The sequence below is a fragment of the Ursus maritimus genome, unplaced genomic scaffold (genome assembly GCF_017311325.1).
Source record: "Ursus maritimus isolate PB19 unplaced genomic scaffold, ASM1731132v1 scaffold_5, whole genome shotgun sequence".
Classification (NCBI taxonomy): Eukaryota; Metazoa; Chordata; class Mammalia; order Carnivora; family Ursidae; genus Ursus; species Ursus maritimus.
The window spans coordinates 75,575,195-75,591,371 of record NW_024426663.1 but is presented as its reverse complement, the minus strand read 5'-3'; the positions used below and the strand labels follow the sequence as shown (position 1 = coordinate 75,591,371).

General features: G+C 47.5%; 1 protein-coding gene across 1 annotated transcript in view; it reads left to right on the top strand.

Annotated features, from left to right (window-relative positions):
* The first annotated feature begins 2,181 nt into the window (after positions 1-2,181).
* Positions 2,182-16,177, top strand: part of KCNN2 (potassium calcium-activated channel subfamily N member 2) — a 141,664-nt gene continuing 127,668 nt past the window's right edge. Inside the window, exons 1-2 of the mRNA XM_040622570.1 lie at positions 2,182-3,403; positions 4,069-4,164. Of these exons, the coding sequence (XP_040478504.1) occupies positions 2,201-3,403; positions 4,069-4,164 (1,299 nt within the window). The 5' untranslated portion in view covers positions 2,182-2,200. The remainder of the gene's footprint in view (positions 3,404-4,068; positions 4,165-16,177) is intronic.

Genomic DNA, 16,177 nt, shown 5'->3' with positions numbered 1-16,177 from the left:
GTTGAATTTTGTTTCACACCAGAGGTAACTTAGTTTGGCAGCTTTCGTTGTCATTTCAAACCCAGCTCATTAGAATTGTTTTTAATGGCCACGCTCACCACACAATTCTTGCATCAACTACTCGGCTGCCCCAGTGATTCAATGAGCTTCATAATTCTAAACAAGTTTTATTGAATTGCCCCAAATCAGGATAGAGTATAAACATAAAATGCTGCCTCCACTTTTTAGCTATTCAAATTCTACTCTTGACCAAGACTATTGAAAAATAAAATTTCTAACAGTACTCATGACCTTCAGCGGAGGACTGTGGGCCTTAAACAACCTCCACTTTTTTTTTCTTCTTCTGGATCTGTTTACTTGCACGTACAAAACATTAAAATTGTTTAACCCATGTCCAAAGGATATCCTAAAATGAATTATTCACTCTATGGCATTGAAAATGCACACACACACTCTCTCTCTCAGGACAAAGTACCTGGTAAGCAACTTTAGGGCAGCTGCCGAGTAGAAAATCAAGAAATTGGATCCAGCTGAGAATTCCAATTACCTAATGAGGGTGATCTGCTTACACTCTAATTTCTTGGTCTAACTCATTATAATCTCGATCATAAAAATCATGCATTCCAATTGCGATTTACAATGGAAACAAATATTCAGCTGGCTAGTTCCTTTCACGTCCTTTTCGGGGAGACTGGAATTTCAATGTACAAAGAAATATGAAGGAGAAGCGCTTTAGAGCAGTAACAATCCTTGAGAAGAGTCCCCTACCGCTTTGTGTTGGTATATCCCCTAAGAGAACACGTTGCAGGAAATTCGTGAGACACAAAATGCAATTTTTATTGGTTTATTAGAAAGTAAATAATTATACCTGACCCCAGCAAAGCTCCAGCACTGGCCCCGGAGTGGACACCCAGCCGGGGTTTTCGTTATTAATAATTTCCCAGCCAGGCTGTAACGAACCGGGCGACTCGGCCCGCGCCAGGCCCCTCTCCCACCCGCGGCCGCAGTCGGGGCTCCACCGGCCGAGGAGATGCTCGGGGTTTGCGCATCTGTGACCCGCCTTTGCTTTGTGTCTGTGCTTTGCAGGTGGGGAGGACCAAGAGGAACAGAGGAGGCGCCGGCGGCGGGCGGCCGCTGAGCAGCCCCCAGACCCTCGAGCAAGCCGCCTCTCCACCGCGGGAGAAGCCCGCGGACCCACCCACTGGGGCGGCCAGAGGGCCTGAGCGCCCGAGCCCGGGGACACGGCGGCCGGGGGCGCCAGCCCTTCCTGTTCCGCAGAAGGCGCAAATGTGAGCCGGCGGTAGCTGGGAAAGCCCTCCGCCCCCGCCAGGGGGACCCGGGAAGCCCGCGCGGGCTCCTCCCGCGGACGGTGGGGATCCCCTCCTCCGGCCCCGCCCCCATCCTCCCCCGGCCCGGGTGCCGAGGCGGTTAACCCTCCCCGCGCCGCAGCGCACTCGGGCCGGAGCGCGGCGCAGCCAATCCTGACTCCCGGGCGCCGGAACCGAGCAACTGGGGATGGTCGGGAAGCGGGGCCCCCTCTGAACTCGAAGCAACCAAACCGGGGCTCAGGCCCCGGGCTTCTCCCCAAGTCCTGCTGCACCGGCGTAACCAGTCGCCAAACTTTTTTTCTCCAAAGCGGGTGCCCCCGCAGTTCTTTGGCGGGCAGCCGGCGGCCCACTCTCCGCGGGACGATTAGGGAAAGGTGGGCGTGAGGCGAGGGGGCTGCTGTTTTGCAGCCCTGCGAGGCGTGCACGCGGGCGGACAAGTGGCAGGGGTTCCGCACTGTCCCCGCGCCTGACCCACGGCTGGGGTGGCCCAACGTGCTGCAGTGCCCGGCGCAGGTGATCTAGCCTGCACGTCCGGCACTAGCTAGGGGGGTGGCGGCGAGGGAGGGAGGGACGCCCCTTTCTCCTCTCTTACCCCCCTCCAGCCAGGGTGCACTGCCCGGGGGCTCCCCATCGCGGGTGGTGCTCACCGGTGCTCCCAATCAGCAGGTGGGCCCCCGCACCCTCACCCTGCCCTGCGCACCCCAGGGTTCTCATCCTGCAGATTCTCTCCTCCCCATCTCTCTCTCACACACACGCTCCCCTAAGCCGCGCGCGCCGCAAACTCAGTCTCGGTCCCCGCAGGTGATGTCATGCCCATTGTTTTGGTGCGCCCAACCAATCGGACTCGCCGCCTGGATTCTACCGGAGCCGGCATGGGCCCTTCCTCGCACCAGCAGCAGGAGTCCCCGCTCCCGACCATAACGCATTGCGCAGGGTGCACCACCGCCTGGTCTCCCTGCAGCTTTAACAGCCCTGACATGGAAACCCCATTGCAGTTCCAGCGCGGCTTCTTCTCAGAGCAGCCGCCGCCGCGCTCCTCACACCTGCATTGCCAGCAGCAGCAACAGAGCCAGGACAAGCCGTGCCCGCCCTTCGCGTCCCTCCCGCACCCTCAGCACCACCCGCACCTCGCGCACCAGCAGCCGGGCAGCGGCGGCAGCAGCCCATGCCTCCGGTGCAACAGCTGCGCCTCCTCCGGTGCCCCGGCGGCGGGGGCGGGGGCGGGGGATAACCTGTCCCTGCTGCTCCGCACCTCCTCGCCCGGCGGCGCCTTCCGGACCCGCACCTCCTCGCCGCTGTCGGGCTCGTCGTGCTGCTGCTGCTGCTCGTCGCGCCGGGGCAGCCAGCTCAATGTGAGCGAGCTGACGCCGTCCAGCCATGCCAGTGCGCTCCGGCAGCAGTACACGCAGCAGCCGGCGTCCTCCTCCCAGTACCACCAGTGCCACAGCCTGCAGCCCGCCGCCAGCCCCACGGGCAGCCTCGGCAGCCTGGGCTCCGGGCCCCCGCTCTCGCACCACCACCACCACCCGCACCCGGCGCACCACCAGCACCACCAGCCCCAGGCGCGCCGCGAGAGCAACCCCTTCACCGAAATAGCCATGAGCAGCTGCAGGTACAACGGGGGCGTCATGCGGCCGCTCAGCAACTTGAGCGCGTCCCGCCGGAACCTGCACGAGATGGACTCGGAGGCGCAGCCCTTACAGCCCACCGCGTCCGTCGGAGGAGGTGGCGGCGCGTCCTCCCCGTCTGCAGCCGCCGCCGCTTCGTCCTCAGCCCCGGAGATCGTGGTGTCTAAGCCGGAGCACAACAACTCCAATAACCTGGCGCTCTACGGAGCCGGCGGCAGCGCTGGAGGCGGCGGCGGCGGTGGAGGCGGCGGCGGCAGCGGGCATGGCAGCACCAGTGGCACCAAGTCCAGCAAAAAGAAGAACCAGAACATCGGCTACAAGCTGGGCCACCGGCGCGCCCTGTTCGAGAAGCGCAAGCGGCTCAGCGACTACGCGCTCATCTTCGGCATGTTCGGCATCGTGGTCATGGTCATTGAGACCGAGCTGTCGTGGGGCGCCTACGACAAGGTAGGCGCTCGAACCGCTGCCCAGCCTTCCCGGGCCCGCGGGGCCGCACGCCGGGTGGTCGGGATGGGCCCTGGTGGGAACTCCCTGCCTGCCAGCCCCGAGCCTCCCCGGGACGGTCGCAGGTGCCCGCCGGGACAGCGAGCACGGCTCAGACGCGCGCCCCTAATCCGCGAGGCAGCCCGAGAGAGAGAGAGAGAGAGGCTTTCTGCGCCCAGCCAAAGTTCTGGAGGCAGTGAGTGCCCAGCGCCTTTGGGCACATTAAATGAATGGTTCCAGGAGTCAGTGGGGGAAAGCGTGTTCTGTTGCTTTCCAGGTGAGCGGGATTTAGGAGGCCCCTTTCAACCCAAAGCGCTTAAACTCAGGACTAACTCCATCTGGGTTTTGAGAGCCAGGATCTGCGCTTGAGTCTGTGATGGCGCGGACCCGCTGCCTGGCCACCCGCCTGTTCTGCTCTCCTCTCGCTTCCCTTTGAGGCCAAGTGATCTGACAGATCACAGAACCAAGACAGGTGCACCCCTCCTCCTCCTCCTGGGAGTTCAAATTCACTGGCTGGGGACTGACTGACCCCCAGCCCGGGGTTGGGGAGCGGCGGCAGGGGGGGAGACCCTGGAAGGTGGTTAAAAGTAGTGGGTTCTTAAAAGTGCTTCTGTCTGACTGTGTTGCAGGCGTCACTGTATTCCTTAGCTCTGAAATGCCTTATCAGTCTCTCCACAATCATCCTGCTCGGGCTGATCATCGTGTACCACGCCAGGGAAATACAGGTAACTTAGATTCTGCTGTTTATGAATGACCCACAGCGCTGCCGCCGGCCTGGAGAAGCACAAGGCAGCTTTCTCCAAACCCTCCTGTCCTTGCTGGAGGTTAGGGAAGACACATGCTGTAGTCTTGCCTTAGCACCTGACCTGTTCTTGCAAGAAGTTCAAAACAAAACAGTGCAGCATGTAAACAGGCTGGGTCGTATTTGTTAACCGCTCAAGAGTTGCCCCCTCTCTTCCTCAGGTGGATATACTTCTCTAAATCAGTCCCTACGTTTGTTTTCCCCAAGGCCAATTACGTACTAGCCTTCACCTGTAGGGTAAACGCGAATTCTTGTTCGATACACCTGTTCCCCGTGAGTGCATCATTATGGAAGATAGTGTCCATCTGTATGTATACCATCTTCTATAATGTAGCTGAGAGAGATGCCTAGCTAATATATGTAAATGAGACATGAGAAAAAACTCAAACTCCTTTATATCCCCAGGCATTAAAGAAAATAAAAAAATCTGTCCTAAGGTTGGAATACAAATTCTGTCTGTGTGGTGGATTGGTTGATTTTTAGCTACAGCCATTGCATTGCCCTTTAAAAAAATGTCATTTAAGAGCAAAGGCCACTGCCCTTGTGAGCCGTCTGGTTAGGAAATGTTTTGTTTAAATGCAGCCAGGAACTCTATTGTTGGATTTGGCTATTACTAAACAATTTCAGAATACGCATATAAAACTCACCGGTCTTCTGAGTTGTTTACTTTGCTGTAGCCTTCAGGCAAAGGAATATTAAGGTTTTTTAATATTAAAATAACTTGGGTTTTCAAAAATGAAGTAAGGTTGGGACTTTAGAGCTTAGAATTTACACTAATACATATTTTCTGATTTTTTTTTTTTTTGGAGCAGTCGTTGGATATTTGTGGGAACCCTTAAACCCTTCAATTTAGGGTGCTTTCTCTTAGGAGTTGCCTTTAAACTTAAAACATCATAGAGAACTTGTCATTTAAATAATTTAATATTAATTATGTTAAATCAGTTTGAGGTTAGTCATTAGCAAGCACATACCAAATATGGAAGAAACCAGTTTTCACTGTCCTGCAAACAAAACAAAGATGCCCATGACCCCAAAGGAGCAGGGAAAGTGATTTCATCCTACTTTCACATTTGCAAAGACTTTGCACAGTGTCCTTCTGAAGGGAGAAAGTTAGCGAATGAGAATTAGAAAGAGTGAGATTATTTGGAGGTAAGTAATCACACTGCCTTGGCGAAACGAGGCAAACCCACACTAGAACTCTGACATCTTAATCTACAGCGAGGTCCGTTTTAATTCGGGGCTTGTGCTCGTGGGCTTCTGAGATTCTTTCGAACATTCTTCAGCGATGCTAAAATGTGGCTTACCCGTAATGAGCGCATCTTCTCATTTTGACTTCAAGAGCAGACATTTAGAGCTGGGAGGAACAAAACAGAACGCATGGTCCTTTGACTCAGGTTCCAGACAAGGAACCTGAAGTCAGAAGAGGTGAGTAGCTGGCTTGCCAAATGGCACAGCCGTGCAGGGCGGAGTGCGACCAGGCCCTCTCCTCCAGCTTCTGGTCCAGAGAGCTTCCTGCCGCGCTCTGTTGCTTGACAGAGGCCCCTGAAACGTGGACATTTTTTCAGCCCATGGTTTCTCTCTACAAGTTTGGTATATAAATAGGTTAAATTTGAAAGGTCCTTGTAAAATTTTCTCGGGTGTTTTTAAAAATCAAGTAACGTAAAACAATATATATATATATATTTTTTTTTTTGCTCAGCGACTGAAGTGGTTTTCCTTCATTCAGCTAGAGAGAGAACTTGCTGGTGTTTTTTATTGAGCATTAGCTTTCATTCCTTCTGAAAAGCGCACAGCTAGACAAGCTTTCCTTGGGGAGACATGGGATGATATTCCCATCAAGAGCAAAGCGTCTGCCTGAAAACGCTGACTTTTTAAGAACGATTGGGAGGGGTTTTTTTTTTTTGAAATAACTTACAGTAGTTTGCGAGGAGTAGCCAAATGTTATGTGTTATTAAAATTTTGGGGGTACCATGTTAGAACTCGAAACTCCTAGCAACTAATAAAAATACAAGAACTCGTATCTTTTACAGATTTTTCACACTTGGAATTCCACTCACTGGCTCATTTTGAGGACTATTTCTCTTTCACCAATGTGTGGATATATTGATTAGAAGATGTATAGCCTTGGTGACAGAAATGAGGACATGTGTTGCTCCCCTAAAACTTATAAGCACCATGAATTTCTCTATTAGGGTGACATAAATATCCCAGAATGTTCGTTTTTTAAAACTGGGTTTATTTTACATGATATGTAGTTTCTGTTAAACCAGCCACACTTAAATTTCAAAATCGATGCTTGGGTCGTATCATTCAGTTGTTTTGGTTGTAGCTTTCTCACTCCGTGTTTTATCTAAGGAGGATTTCTTTCTCAAGCTGAAGCTCCAAATGCTTATCTGAGATGCTTTTTAAAAACATGTAAAATGGAAGAGGGCCCCATAAACTTGAGGACCCCGAGCTAAGAGTCAAGCTCCAGAAAATACACGTGCTAATTTATCCAGATATTAGAGTCAGCCGTGTTGGCAAACTAGTTGACCTTGAAGCCCGGTGAAACTAAGTGCACAGGCTTATGTGTCTGTGTGGAAAATGAAAAATGATGCATTGTGCCCCCCCATTTTTTTTGCTTGTTGATGTCCCTGCTATAGTTGTATTTCTTTCATAAGTTTTAAGCAAGAAGACACATCTCAGTTTACTATTAACAATTCCAAACATGCTGAGTAACTTTGAGTGGAAGAACTAAGTGTAGGGGTTCTCTTGCCAATCAGAGCCTATCTTTGGAGGTAGGTTGTTGTCTAAAATGACGGTTTTTCTTTTTCGGTTTAGCATACCAGCATGGTGATTGGGTAGCGAGAGCTAGCTAAGTATGCTTTCTGGTACATGGTAGGGTTTCTCACCGTGTTCAGGCAAAGTGTCCTAGCCAACGTCCTGGCTCTCTGTCCACCGGAATGGCTTAACGAAGCTTGGGGAGGCCCTGACATTTCCATGGAGAACCTTGGAAAGCAAGTCAGTGTGACCTTTTATAAAATGTTTATACACACACTGGCAAAATAAGACGGTTCAGGTGAGTCATGGTCGGAAGCGCCTGAGTTAAAATAGTGCGATGAGGAGGCTTTGCAAGAACAGAGCTCAGTACATTGCAGCTTTGGTGTCATTTTCAGTACCAGAGACAGCTCAGTGCACCGGGCCTTAGTCCATGCATTTCACTAATTACATGCATGCCCCGCCCCCAACCAAAAATGAAGTCACTTTGTGTGTCTGCATGTCAGAATGCTTATACAAAGTCCAATTTAGTGGGAGCGGTTTTTCAACTCAGTAGATGTTAGAGTTTTTTCCAGTAGACATTTGGCTTTCTTTTCTATATCCATCGGTAAAGCCAAAGCAAAAAACACAAAAATAAACCAAAAAAAACCCCATCCATGAATGAATGATGAGTAAAGAAATAAATTTCAGTAAATGCCTATGTATCATGGTCTTCCGACAAAGGAGAAGCACTCTAGAGATTGTTTTTATATGTTTTGGAAAGGTCACTTGATACTAAATAAGTGGATTTTCCTTCTCATGTCTCAGGTCAAATAATAGGAAAAACAGAGGCATGATGTCCTGTCACTGTCCTTTTTACCTCCCCTCCTTCTCTGTGGGATTGGGAGTATGTCTTGGATGAAGCAAGTACACGGTCAAATTCAAATACCGTTTATGATCTTCAACATCAAAAAATTTGAATCTAGATTTCACTTCCACCTTTTCAACTTCATCATACTTGAATTTCTCATGCAGAAGCAATTTTAGTTGACATAGTTGTGTAGTGTTTTCAGATAGACAAACACAAGATTCTAAATTGGGAAAGAAAGCCCGTTGGACCTTGCTCTTCCTGGTTCTCATGGGATTTGGAAGAATGGCTCGTACGTACTTGAAAGTTAAACACGCTTTTGTTTGATTTTGTCTTGGAAATAATATAACTATACAATACGTAGCATTAGAGGAAACACTGGTTGTTCTTTGGTATCTTATGGGATAATTCCTTTTCTTTCAAGTTAGCTTTTCAGTGATGGAGGACATATATCTAAAACAGGAAGAACAGACATTGAACTTTCTTTACTCATGCATCTAGGTGCACAAAGGAAACAGGAAGGAGGGCAAGGCTCTGGTTGGAGAGGAGTGGCGAGGCACCCGCTTAGTAGACTCTGGTTTGCCTTGTGGAGCCTGGGGAAGGAGGCTCACTTTCCATCTCCTACAGAGAGCAAGTAGATGCTTCCAGACCATGCAGATAATACGGCATCTAGCTATTATTCTTACGAATACAATAATACACACAGGAAGAATGAACAGTACTGAAGAGTTTCAAAGAAACATGATAGTCACATTCTCTATGCTCTCCGACCTATTTCTGAGGGGCACCCACTTTGAAGTTTCTCGTATACTCTTCCAGAGTTTTCAGAATTGAGTCTTTCGATGTGTTTAGATACAGACAAACCTGGCTTTTATTCCCTGATCTATGTTTGTGGGGTTTTCCTCCTCAGCACACACAGACCTGTCTCCTTCTCTTTTAGCCCCTGCGTATGATCCTATTTTATGCAGGTACTGTGGTTCACTCATAGGCATTTCGAGTGTTCTAGGTTTTTGCTATTATAAGCAGTCCTGCAAACGAACGTTCTTGTATACTTACTTTAAACTACTAATTAGAGTACATGCATATGGTAAACATCCAGCAGTCAGATCGCTGAATCCAAGGGCGTTTGTGTTTTAAACGGAAAGGTATTGCCCATCAGCCCTTCCAGAAGGGTTTACACTCACCGCGTCCCCACACGTTATTCGTCCACAGCACTGTTAACACCGGGTATTTAAAAAAAAGGCATTTTAAACATCTTTGGCTAAAAAGTTGATGTGCCTGAAAAAAAGTTTTTGGAGAAAAAAATTTAAGCACAAACTCATGGCCTCATAAGCTTATTTGGGGGTGACTTATCTGCTGACAAATTAAACCCTGGAAAGAGGCCAGCAGAGACCAATAGTTGCCACGTTTTTATGTTTTTACTTAAGAAAATTTAGAGATGAAGGAAGCTGCAGAAGTCGGAGGGGGGATCTTCGATTGGTCTTGAGGTCCCTGTTCTGGTCAGTGAGGAAGATGAGAATGACGGGTTACCTGTGAGACTCCAAAAGATGGGTCAGTGGGAAATGTGCCTGAATTGCCTTGTCGAGTGATGGTGAGCTCCGCGGCTGGTACCTCGGCTGCCACTGGCTTTTACATCGGTTGTAATGGGACTCTCTCAGTCCCTTTGACTTCGTGTCGACACTGTAGTAACGAAATCACTCAGGACTAATTTTCCCTGCCTGCCCGTGCGAAGATCTCTGCATTATTAATGGGCGCAATGCGAAATAAAGTGATCCCGGTGTGTTTACAGAGCAGCATTACAAACGGGTGGAGGAGTGCGTCTTCAGGTTTACCGCAAATGGGTTTCCTTGGTCTGCCGGCGTGTTTCTGGGCCACGTTCCGTGCAGCGCGGAAAGAAGGGCACCGTGGGCTGTCATCGTCCCAAACCACATCTGGCAGGGCGCACAGAGGGGACCTGCAATGATTTAGCCTCAGGAAGTTACTTCTGGTCAGGTTATGAAGTGGTTTTGTGGTGCTGCTTGAGAATGAATTTCCATGCAAGAAAAAATAATAGGATGTCTGCTACTTTGGGAGTCTATTTTTACCCTGAAACTCCTTACAAATGCTATTTATAAAACTAGAAAGTGCGTGGAGGGAATGATCTGGCCCAGTATCCCACCCAGCATGGGAAATCCCTTTATGTCATCTTGGATAAAAGTGGTCACCCACTTTTCTGCTTGAACCCTCTTCCCACCATTGGCAGGCAGTTCCCCCGACCGAGGCTCTCTCTCCCACTGCCAGACAACTCTTATTTTTAGGAAGATTTTCTTTACATTGAGGTAAAGCCTGGTTTTATTCCTTCCATGCTCAACATTTTAGAAGTTTTTGAGCTTTGCAGATAATGACGGAGAAGAAGACAGGGAGGCCCCTTGCCTCTTGGAACTGACATTCCAGGGACGCAGGGTTCGGGAGAGAGGCAAGTGTTAAGAAACACAGTCCTGGGAAGTTGTGATCAGTGTCATGAGGGGAGAGAAAGGGCTGAGATAGAAAATACTTGGACGTATGCGGGGTGGTTACACATCTGACAGGGTACTCGGGGGAGCGTTCTCCAAGGATTTGTCTTTGAAACTGAAACCTACAAGAAAAGGAGTTGTCAGCAGTTGGCGGAGTCTATGGGAACAATTTGTGCTAAGGCCTCGTGACCAAAGGGAGTTTCCTGCACTTCAACAAATGAGAGCAAACCGCTGTGGTCCAAGCCAGGGGAGAGCAGGAGAATGGTCCTGGGTTGGAGTGAGAGAGGATACAGGAATCTGGTATTGAAGGGTCTTGAGGCCATGATAAGAATTTGGGGATTTCTTTTTTTCTTTGCAAAGCTCACGGCAAGGAAGTTGTAAAGAGTTTAAAGCATGGGAGAGTCATGATCCAACCTGCTGTGTGGGTAGAACTGTGGCTGATGTTCTGAGGAGACTGGCCTCAAGACGCTTAGGAGGGTCTGGGCCACCCACGCCAGTGTGAAAGGTGGTGTTCCTCTGGCTGGGGTCGCAGTGGTGGAGACGTGGAGAGCTCGGACTTGAGACCCATGTTGGCGGTAGAGCGGGGACTTCCTAGTGCTGGGTGGGATGTGACAGGCGAGGCCAAGGGCTGTGGTCAGAGCAACCGAGTATATGGTGCTGAGAGGGGAAGACCCGCAGTGAAGGGTGAGGATGTGGACGCCGGAGTTTGCGTGGGCAGAATACATTTGAAAGGCCTCTGATTATACAGGGGAAGCTAGGGTTCAGAGGAAAAGTCTAATGGAAATGGAAATGGGCGCCATGAGCATGGAGGCTGTTTAAAGCTACAGGAATTGATGAAGTCGTTGAGTGAGACTAAAGATGAGAAAAGGTCAAGAGTTGATCAACCTTGGACATCTAGAGGTTGTGTAAAGGAGGAATAACAAAACAGAGATGGGAGGAGTTGTCCCTGACGTGGGGATGCCAGTTGTAAGGGGGGGGGGGCGCAGTGCGATGTATCAAACGCCGTGAAGCCTGTTAAATGGGGTAGAGACGTACCTTTTGGGTTTGACAAATTGAAGGTCATCGCTGACCTTGACGCACAGTTTCAGCGGAGTGATAGAGACAGAAGACAGACTGCAGTTTCCAGTATAGCAGAATAAATTGATCCTCCCCCCCCTTCGCAGAATCACAGAGCAAACATGTAAACGTTGGTTAGTTCCCCTTAAATGCCCTCCTAATTAAGTAGTCCCAGTTTCTTTGAATGTTCCTGATCAGACTTACAATGTCCCTGATCGTATTGTTTTGTCCTTAACTCTGTTCTGCTGAACGCCCTTTTCAAATTAAAAAGTTCGAAAGGTACCCAGTACTTTCAGATGGGATTCTTACCTCCCTTCCTCGAAGATGCTACGTGATACCGACCATTATCGGTCTCAAGTGGTCATTGCTTCACGCGAACCATTGCCAAGTAAGACTTGTAAAATTGGGGGCGCCTGGGTGGCAGCGGTTAAAGCGTCTGCCTTCGGCTCAGGGCGTGATCCCGGTGTTGTGGGATCGAGCCCCACGTCGGGCTCCTCCGCTGTGAGGCTGTTTCTTCCTCTCCCACTCCCCCTGCTTGTGTTCCCTCTCTCGCTGGCTGTCTCTATATCTGTCAAATAAATAAAATCTTTAAAAAAAAAAAGACTTGTAAAATTGTTATGAAACTGAGTGTATGGCCTCACGTTTATGGACCCTCTTCTGTCGCATCTTGGTTTCAGCCCCGTGTTTCAGCCTGTCAGAATTATTTGAATCATAATTCCAGGGTTTACTTGACAAACACTTGTTTCGGTTCAGAAGACGCTGTGTATGGGCTCATTATAGAGGTGCTCTGTTGGCAAGACCCAAATTAGCTAAATTCTGTTCCAGAAACATGGTCAATATTAGCAGCCCCACCCGGTTTGCACACCTGCCATCAACACGTTTAATGCTTCTTCTGGGCTTCCGGCTAAGCTGTGAGTAGGAAAAATGGACCTTGGGAACCTGGGTGCAAGGCATGAGTCGTGAGCCACGGTCAGAGCTCGGAAGTAGGGCCTTTTTTGCTGTGAGACATCTGCTCATTCATGATATTTGGTACAGCCTTTCAAGTAATGACAAGTCTGTGAACCCTGACTATCAGCCAGCCCACATTCCTCTACCAGAATGTCACGAGGACCGTCAGATCCCTCGCTGAATCCCCATATTCCGTGAGAACTGTAATCTTGTGATCTCCCCGTCTGTTAACAATATCCAAGAAGGAAATAAGACTGATGTGCTTATTATTTTAAGCGTTGTGATGTCGTGTTCGTGACCAAATGCCTTTTAAAAATTTTGTTTTCCTGTCCAGATTATACAATTAATAACTATTCATATCAGAAAATTGGTAAAACCTAGAAAACACGAGAAAGAATGTTCGTGTGGTCTCACCACCCAGAGATTATTATTATTTTGTTCTAATGTATTTACACGAAGTAGGTGGACATGGTATTGGCTATATATCTGTAGAAAGACATTTGGAAATCTTTTCGTGTGATTTTCTGTTGATTTCCCCATGCCATTACACATTCTTTTTTTTTTTTTAATATTTTATTTATTTTTGCAAGACAGAGCACGAGCACGGGCAGGGGCAGGGGCAGAGGGAGAAGCAGACTCCTCGCTGAGCAGGGAGCCCATTGCAGGACTTGATCCCAGGACCCTGAGATCATGACCCGAGCCAAAGGCAGATGCTTAACTGACTAAGCCACCCAGGGGCCTGCCATTAAACAGTCTTAATAGGTCCAGTTTTCCCCCCATCCTATGGCTGTAATCAATTTCATCCTTTCCCTTATTTTAGACACTTAAAAAGTAGAAAAAACCCATTTAAAATCTTTTTTTTTCCCCCCAGATTTTAGTTTTAAGTAGTCTCTACAGCCAGCATGGGGCTCAAACTTCTAACCCTGAGATCAAGAGTCACACGCTCCCCCTACTGAGCCAGCCCGGTGCCCCTAAAATCGTTTCTCTAAGGAGTACTATTGCAGATGAGCTTCGGTGAGCCTCTCTGACGATTTCTTAGGGAAAAATTGCCAAGCGAGAAGTTACTGAGGTCAAGGAGATTATTTAAGACAATTGGCAGTTTTGTAAATTGTCCCCCCAAAGTTTATATCAGTCCTTTCATTTTTAAAGTGCTTACAGACCACTCATCACGGAGCCGACGTAGCGTTTTCTGGAGCGTCTCCTTAACATTTAACCGGTTCGTATTTTGACGACCGTCCTACCTCGTGAGTCTGGGAATTAGCTTCTCTGTCGTTGGCCTTCTCTTCCTGTTTCTCCAGGATCTTCGTTGCTAAATTACTAGCTAACCAGGTTTATGAAAGGGTATCGTTGATTAACGTTGATGCAGGAGCCCTGTGAGAGCCAGTATTAGCAGATAACTTTGTCCCCAGATGTTCCCCATCTTTTTTTTTTTTTAATTATAGGAAGCCGTAAAAAATCACAATTTCTGAAATTTTTCTCGGTGAACTTTCCCGCTGAGCAGAGCCGTCAGACTCTCCTTTGGGTTGTTTACTGTTTGTTCTGCAATATAGCCTCGTGGCTTTGTGCACAGAGCCGTTGTGTCTGGGCTCATACCCAGCTCCGCCACTAATTAGCTGTGTGACCTTGGACAGGTTACTTCATCTCTCTGTACTTCAGTATCCTTGTCTGTAAAATGGGGAATATGGAGTATGTCTCTCCTCGGGGTGTTAGGAGGATTATGTGACTTTATATAATATATATATATATATATATATATATATATATATATATATATATATATATATATATATATATATATATATATATATATATATATATATATGATTATTGTTAGCTATTTTGGAGTTTGTTGGGGTAAAGGGAAGGAATGGGAGCCTAGCCTCTCTTGGGCTTTAGAAAACAGTGATGATTTCTTTTTCTTTCTTTTTTTTACAAATCTAATAAATGGGAACAGAAAAAAAAAGGTGGGCATTTGAATGGTGTTCATTAGTTTAACAATCTAGAATGTGTGTTCTTTTTTTTTTTTAATAAAAGCTTTGATATCTACTGAGGGCAGCCAGTATATATATATATTTTTAACTGAGTTACTTTACATGTTCCCTTTGGGCAAACTGGCTTCCTGAGAAGGTCGGTGTTCATTTCTGCTGTTAGATTTCAGGTCTGTTAACAAGTGTTAAAGGGCTGTACCGTTATGGCTCACGGTTTTAACCAGAACAGCTGTTTCCCCCATAAACCTGCCATCGGTGTGGCTTCATGCTGAAAATCAGCTGTGTGTGAGCTCCATTAACTCCTTCACGCACCCAGGTCCTAGCTGATGGCATCTCCTCATCACTGATTAGGACCCTGGTGACTTAAAAGAGTTAAGTGAGGTGCTCTGAAAAGTAAGCAAAGGGAATCATTTGGATAATGGGAAGTTCTGGTATTAACCCCCTGCCGAAAGGAAACGAGGTGTAGTAAACAGCCAAAGGCGGGCGGGCGTGCGTGCGTGTGTGTGTGCGTGTGTGTGTAAAGGAGTGAACTGACAGCATCTCTGTCCCTCTTCATGGTATGGCTATAGGATATACAAATCAAAAGCCCTTGTTCTTTTCTGCCCTGGGTTTGTCTCTGGCAGATTTCAGATTAGTGCATCACCACGCCCAACCCCAGTGCTTAGAGAACAGTGGTCTGAAGGAGTGGAGAATTTGTGTCAGTAGGACAAGTAACATCGCAGAGTATTCTTGGTACAGGGGTTGGATTGACGTTTTCTCAGAGAACTTGCGTCTTCTCTCCTGTTCCATGTCAAATAGTCATTAGTCAACTCTGTATTATGCCATTCCCTCTTTTTGAACAATGTGTTATTGATGGGTGAGCTTTGGACTTTGCTTTCTGAATCTGTGAAACACATTGGGATTCGGACATGATAAACACTGAACCGAACTGTTGTCGACAAGTTTTGACAGTTGGTATTCAACAGCAATAAGTTGTCCTTTGCTTTCTAGAATATTCTGAGCGTATTTGCCCAATAATGTGTTTTTCCGTAGTGGTTTTGTCCAGTAGGTGTTAAGATGGAGTTGTTTCCAAGTCATCTGGCTATTGAGATTTGTATGGTCACTGAGGTAGCCTTTCCTTCTGGAAGCTTTGGTCTTCCAAGGAAGTTCTATGTAATAGTTGCATATTGGTTTTGACACAGACATACTGAATTTTGGTTGTAAATTAGTTTTGACACAAACATACTGAGTCAACTATCCTGTGTTTTTCATGGTTTTGACCTTGGGTAGTCCTTTTCTGAGAGTCGAGTCTACTGTCAGAGTTCATAATACATGGGTATTAATTAGGCTGCTTAATTTTTTTGTGGCTAAGGGAGACTGTGTCGTAGTATTGGATTTATTCTTAAGGTCAGGGATTATTTAAAATATTGAAAAATAATCAGGCCGAGTGTTATTGAAGTGGCATGCATATAATAGTGGTGGCCATGGGGTTTATAATAGTCACCTCATGCTTTTCCAAAGGCACATCTTATACTTCTAGACATATACCCAAGCACATCTTTTGACTGAAAACTTAGTTTCTATGGACGTAGCTACACGGTTTTAAGGCTCAAAGTTTTGGCTTTTAGCAACATGCCACAAGTTCGTTTTCATATTGGTAAATCTTCCCATAATTGGGGGAAAAGTTCTTATGTCAAAGAGCGTGAGTTGCTGTCTGTCTCTTGGAGTGAGAATAGCTTGAAATACATTTATTTAGCTAAACACGCAGCTAAAAGCTTTAGCTCACGGCTTCAACCTGTGGCTGACATTTCAAACGTTAATGCTGCTGTTGAAAAATACTTTGAACAGAACTTCTACTTCTTTCTCATT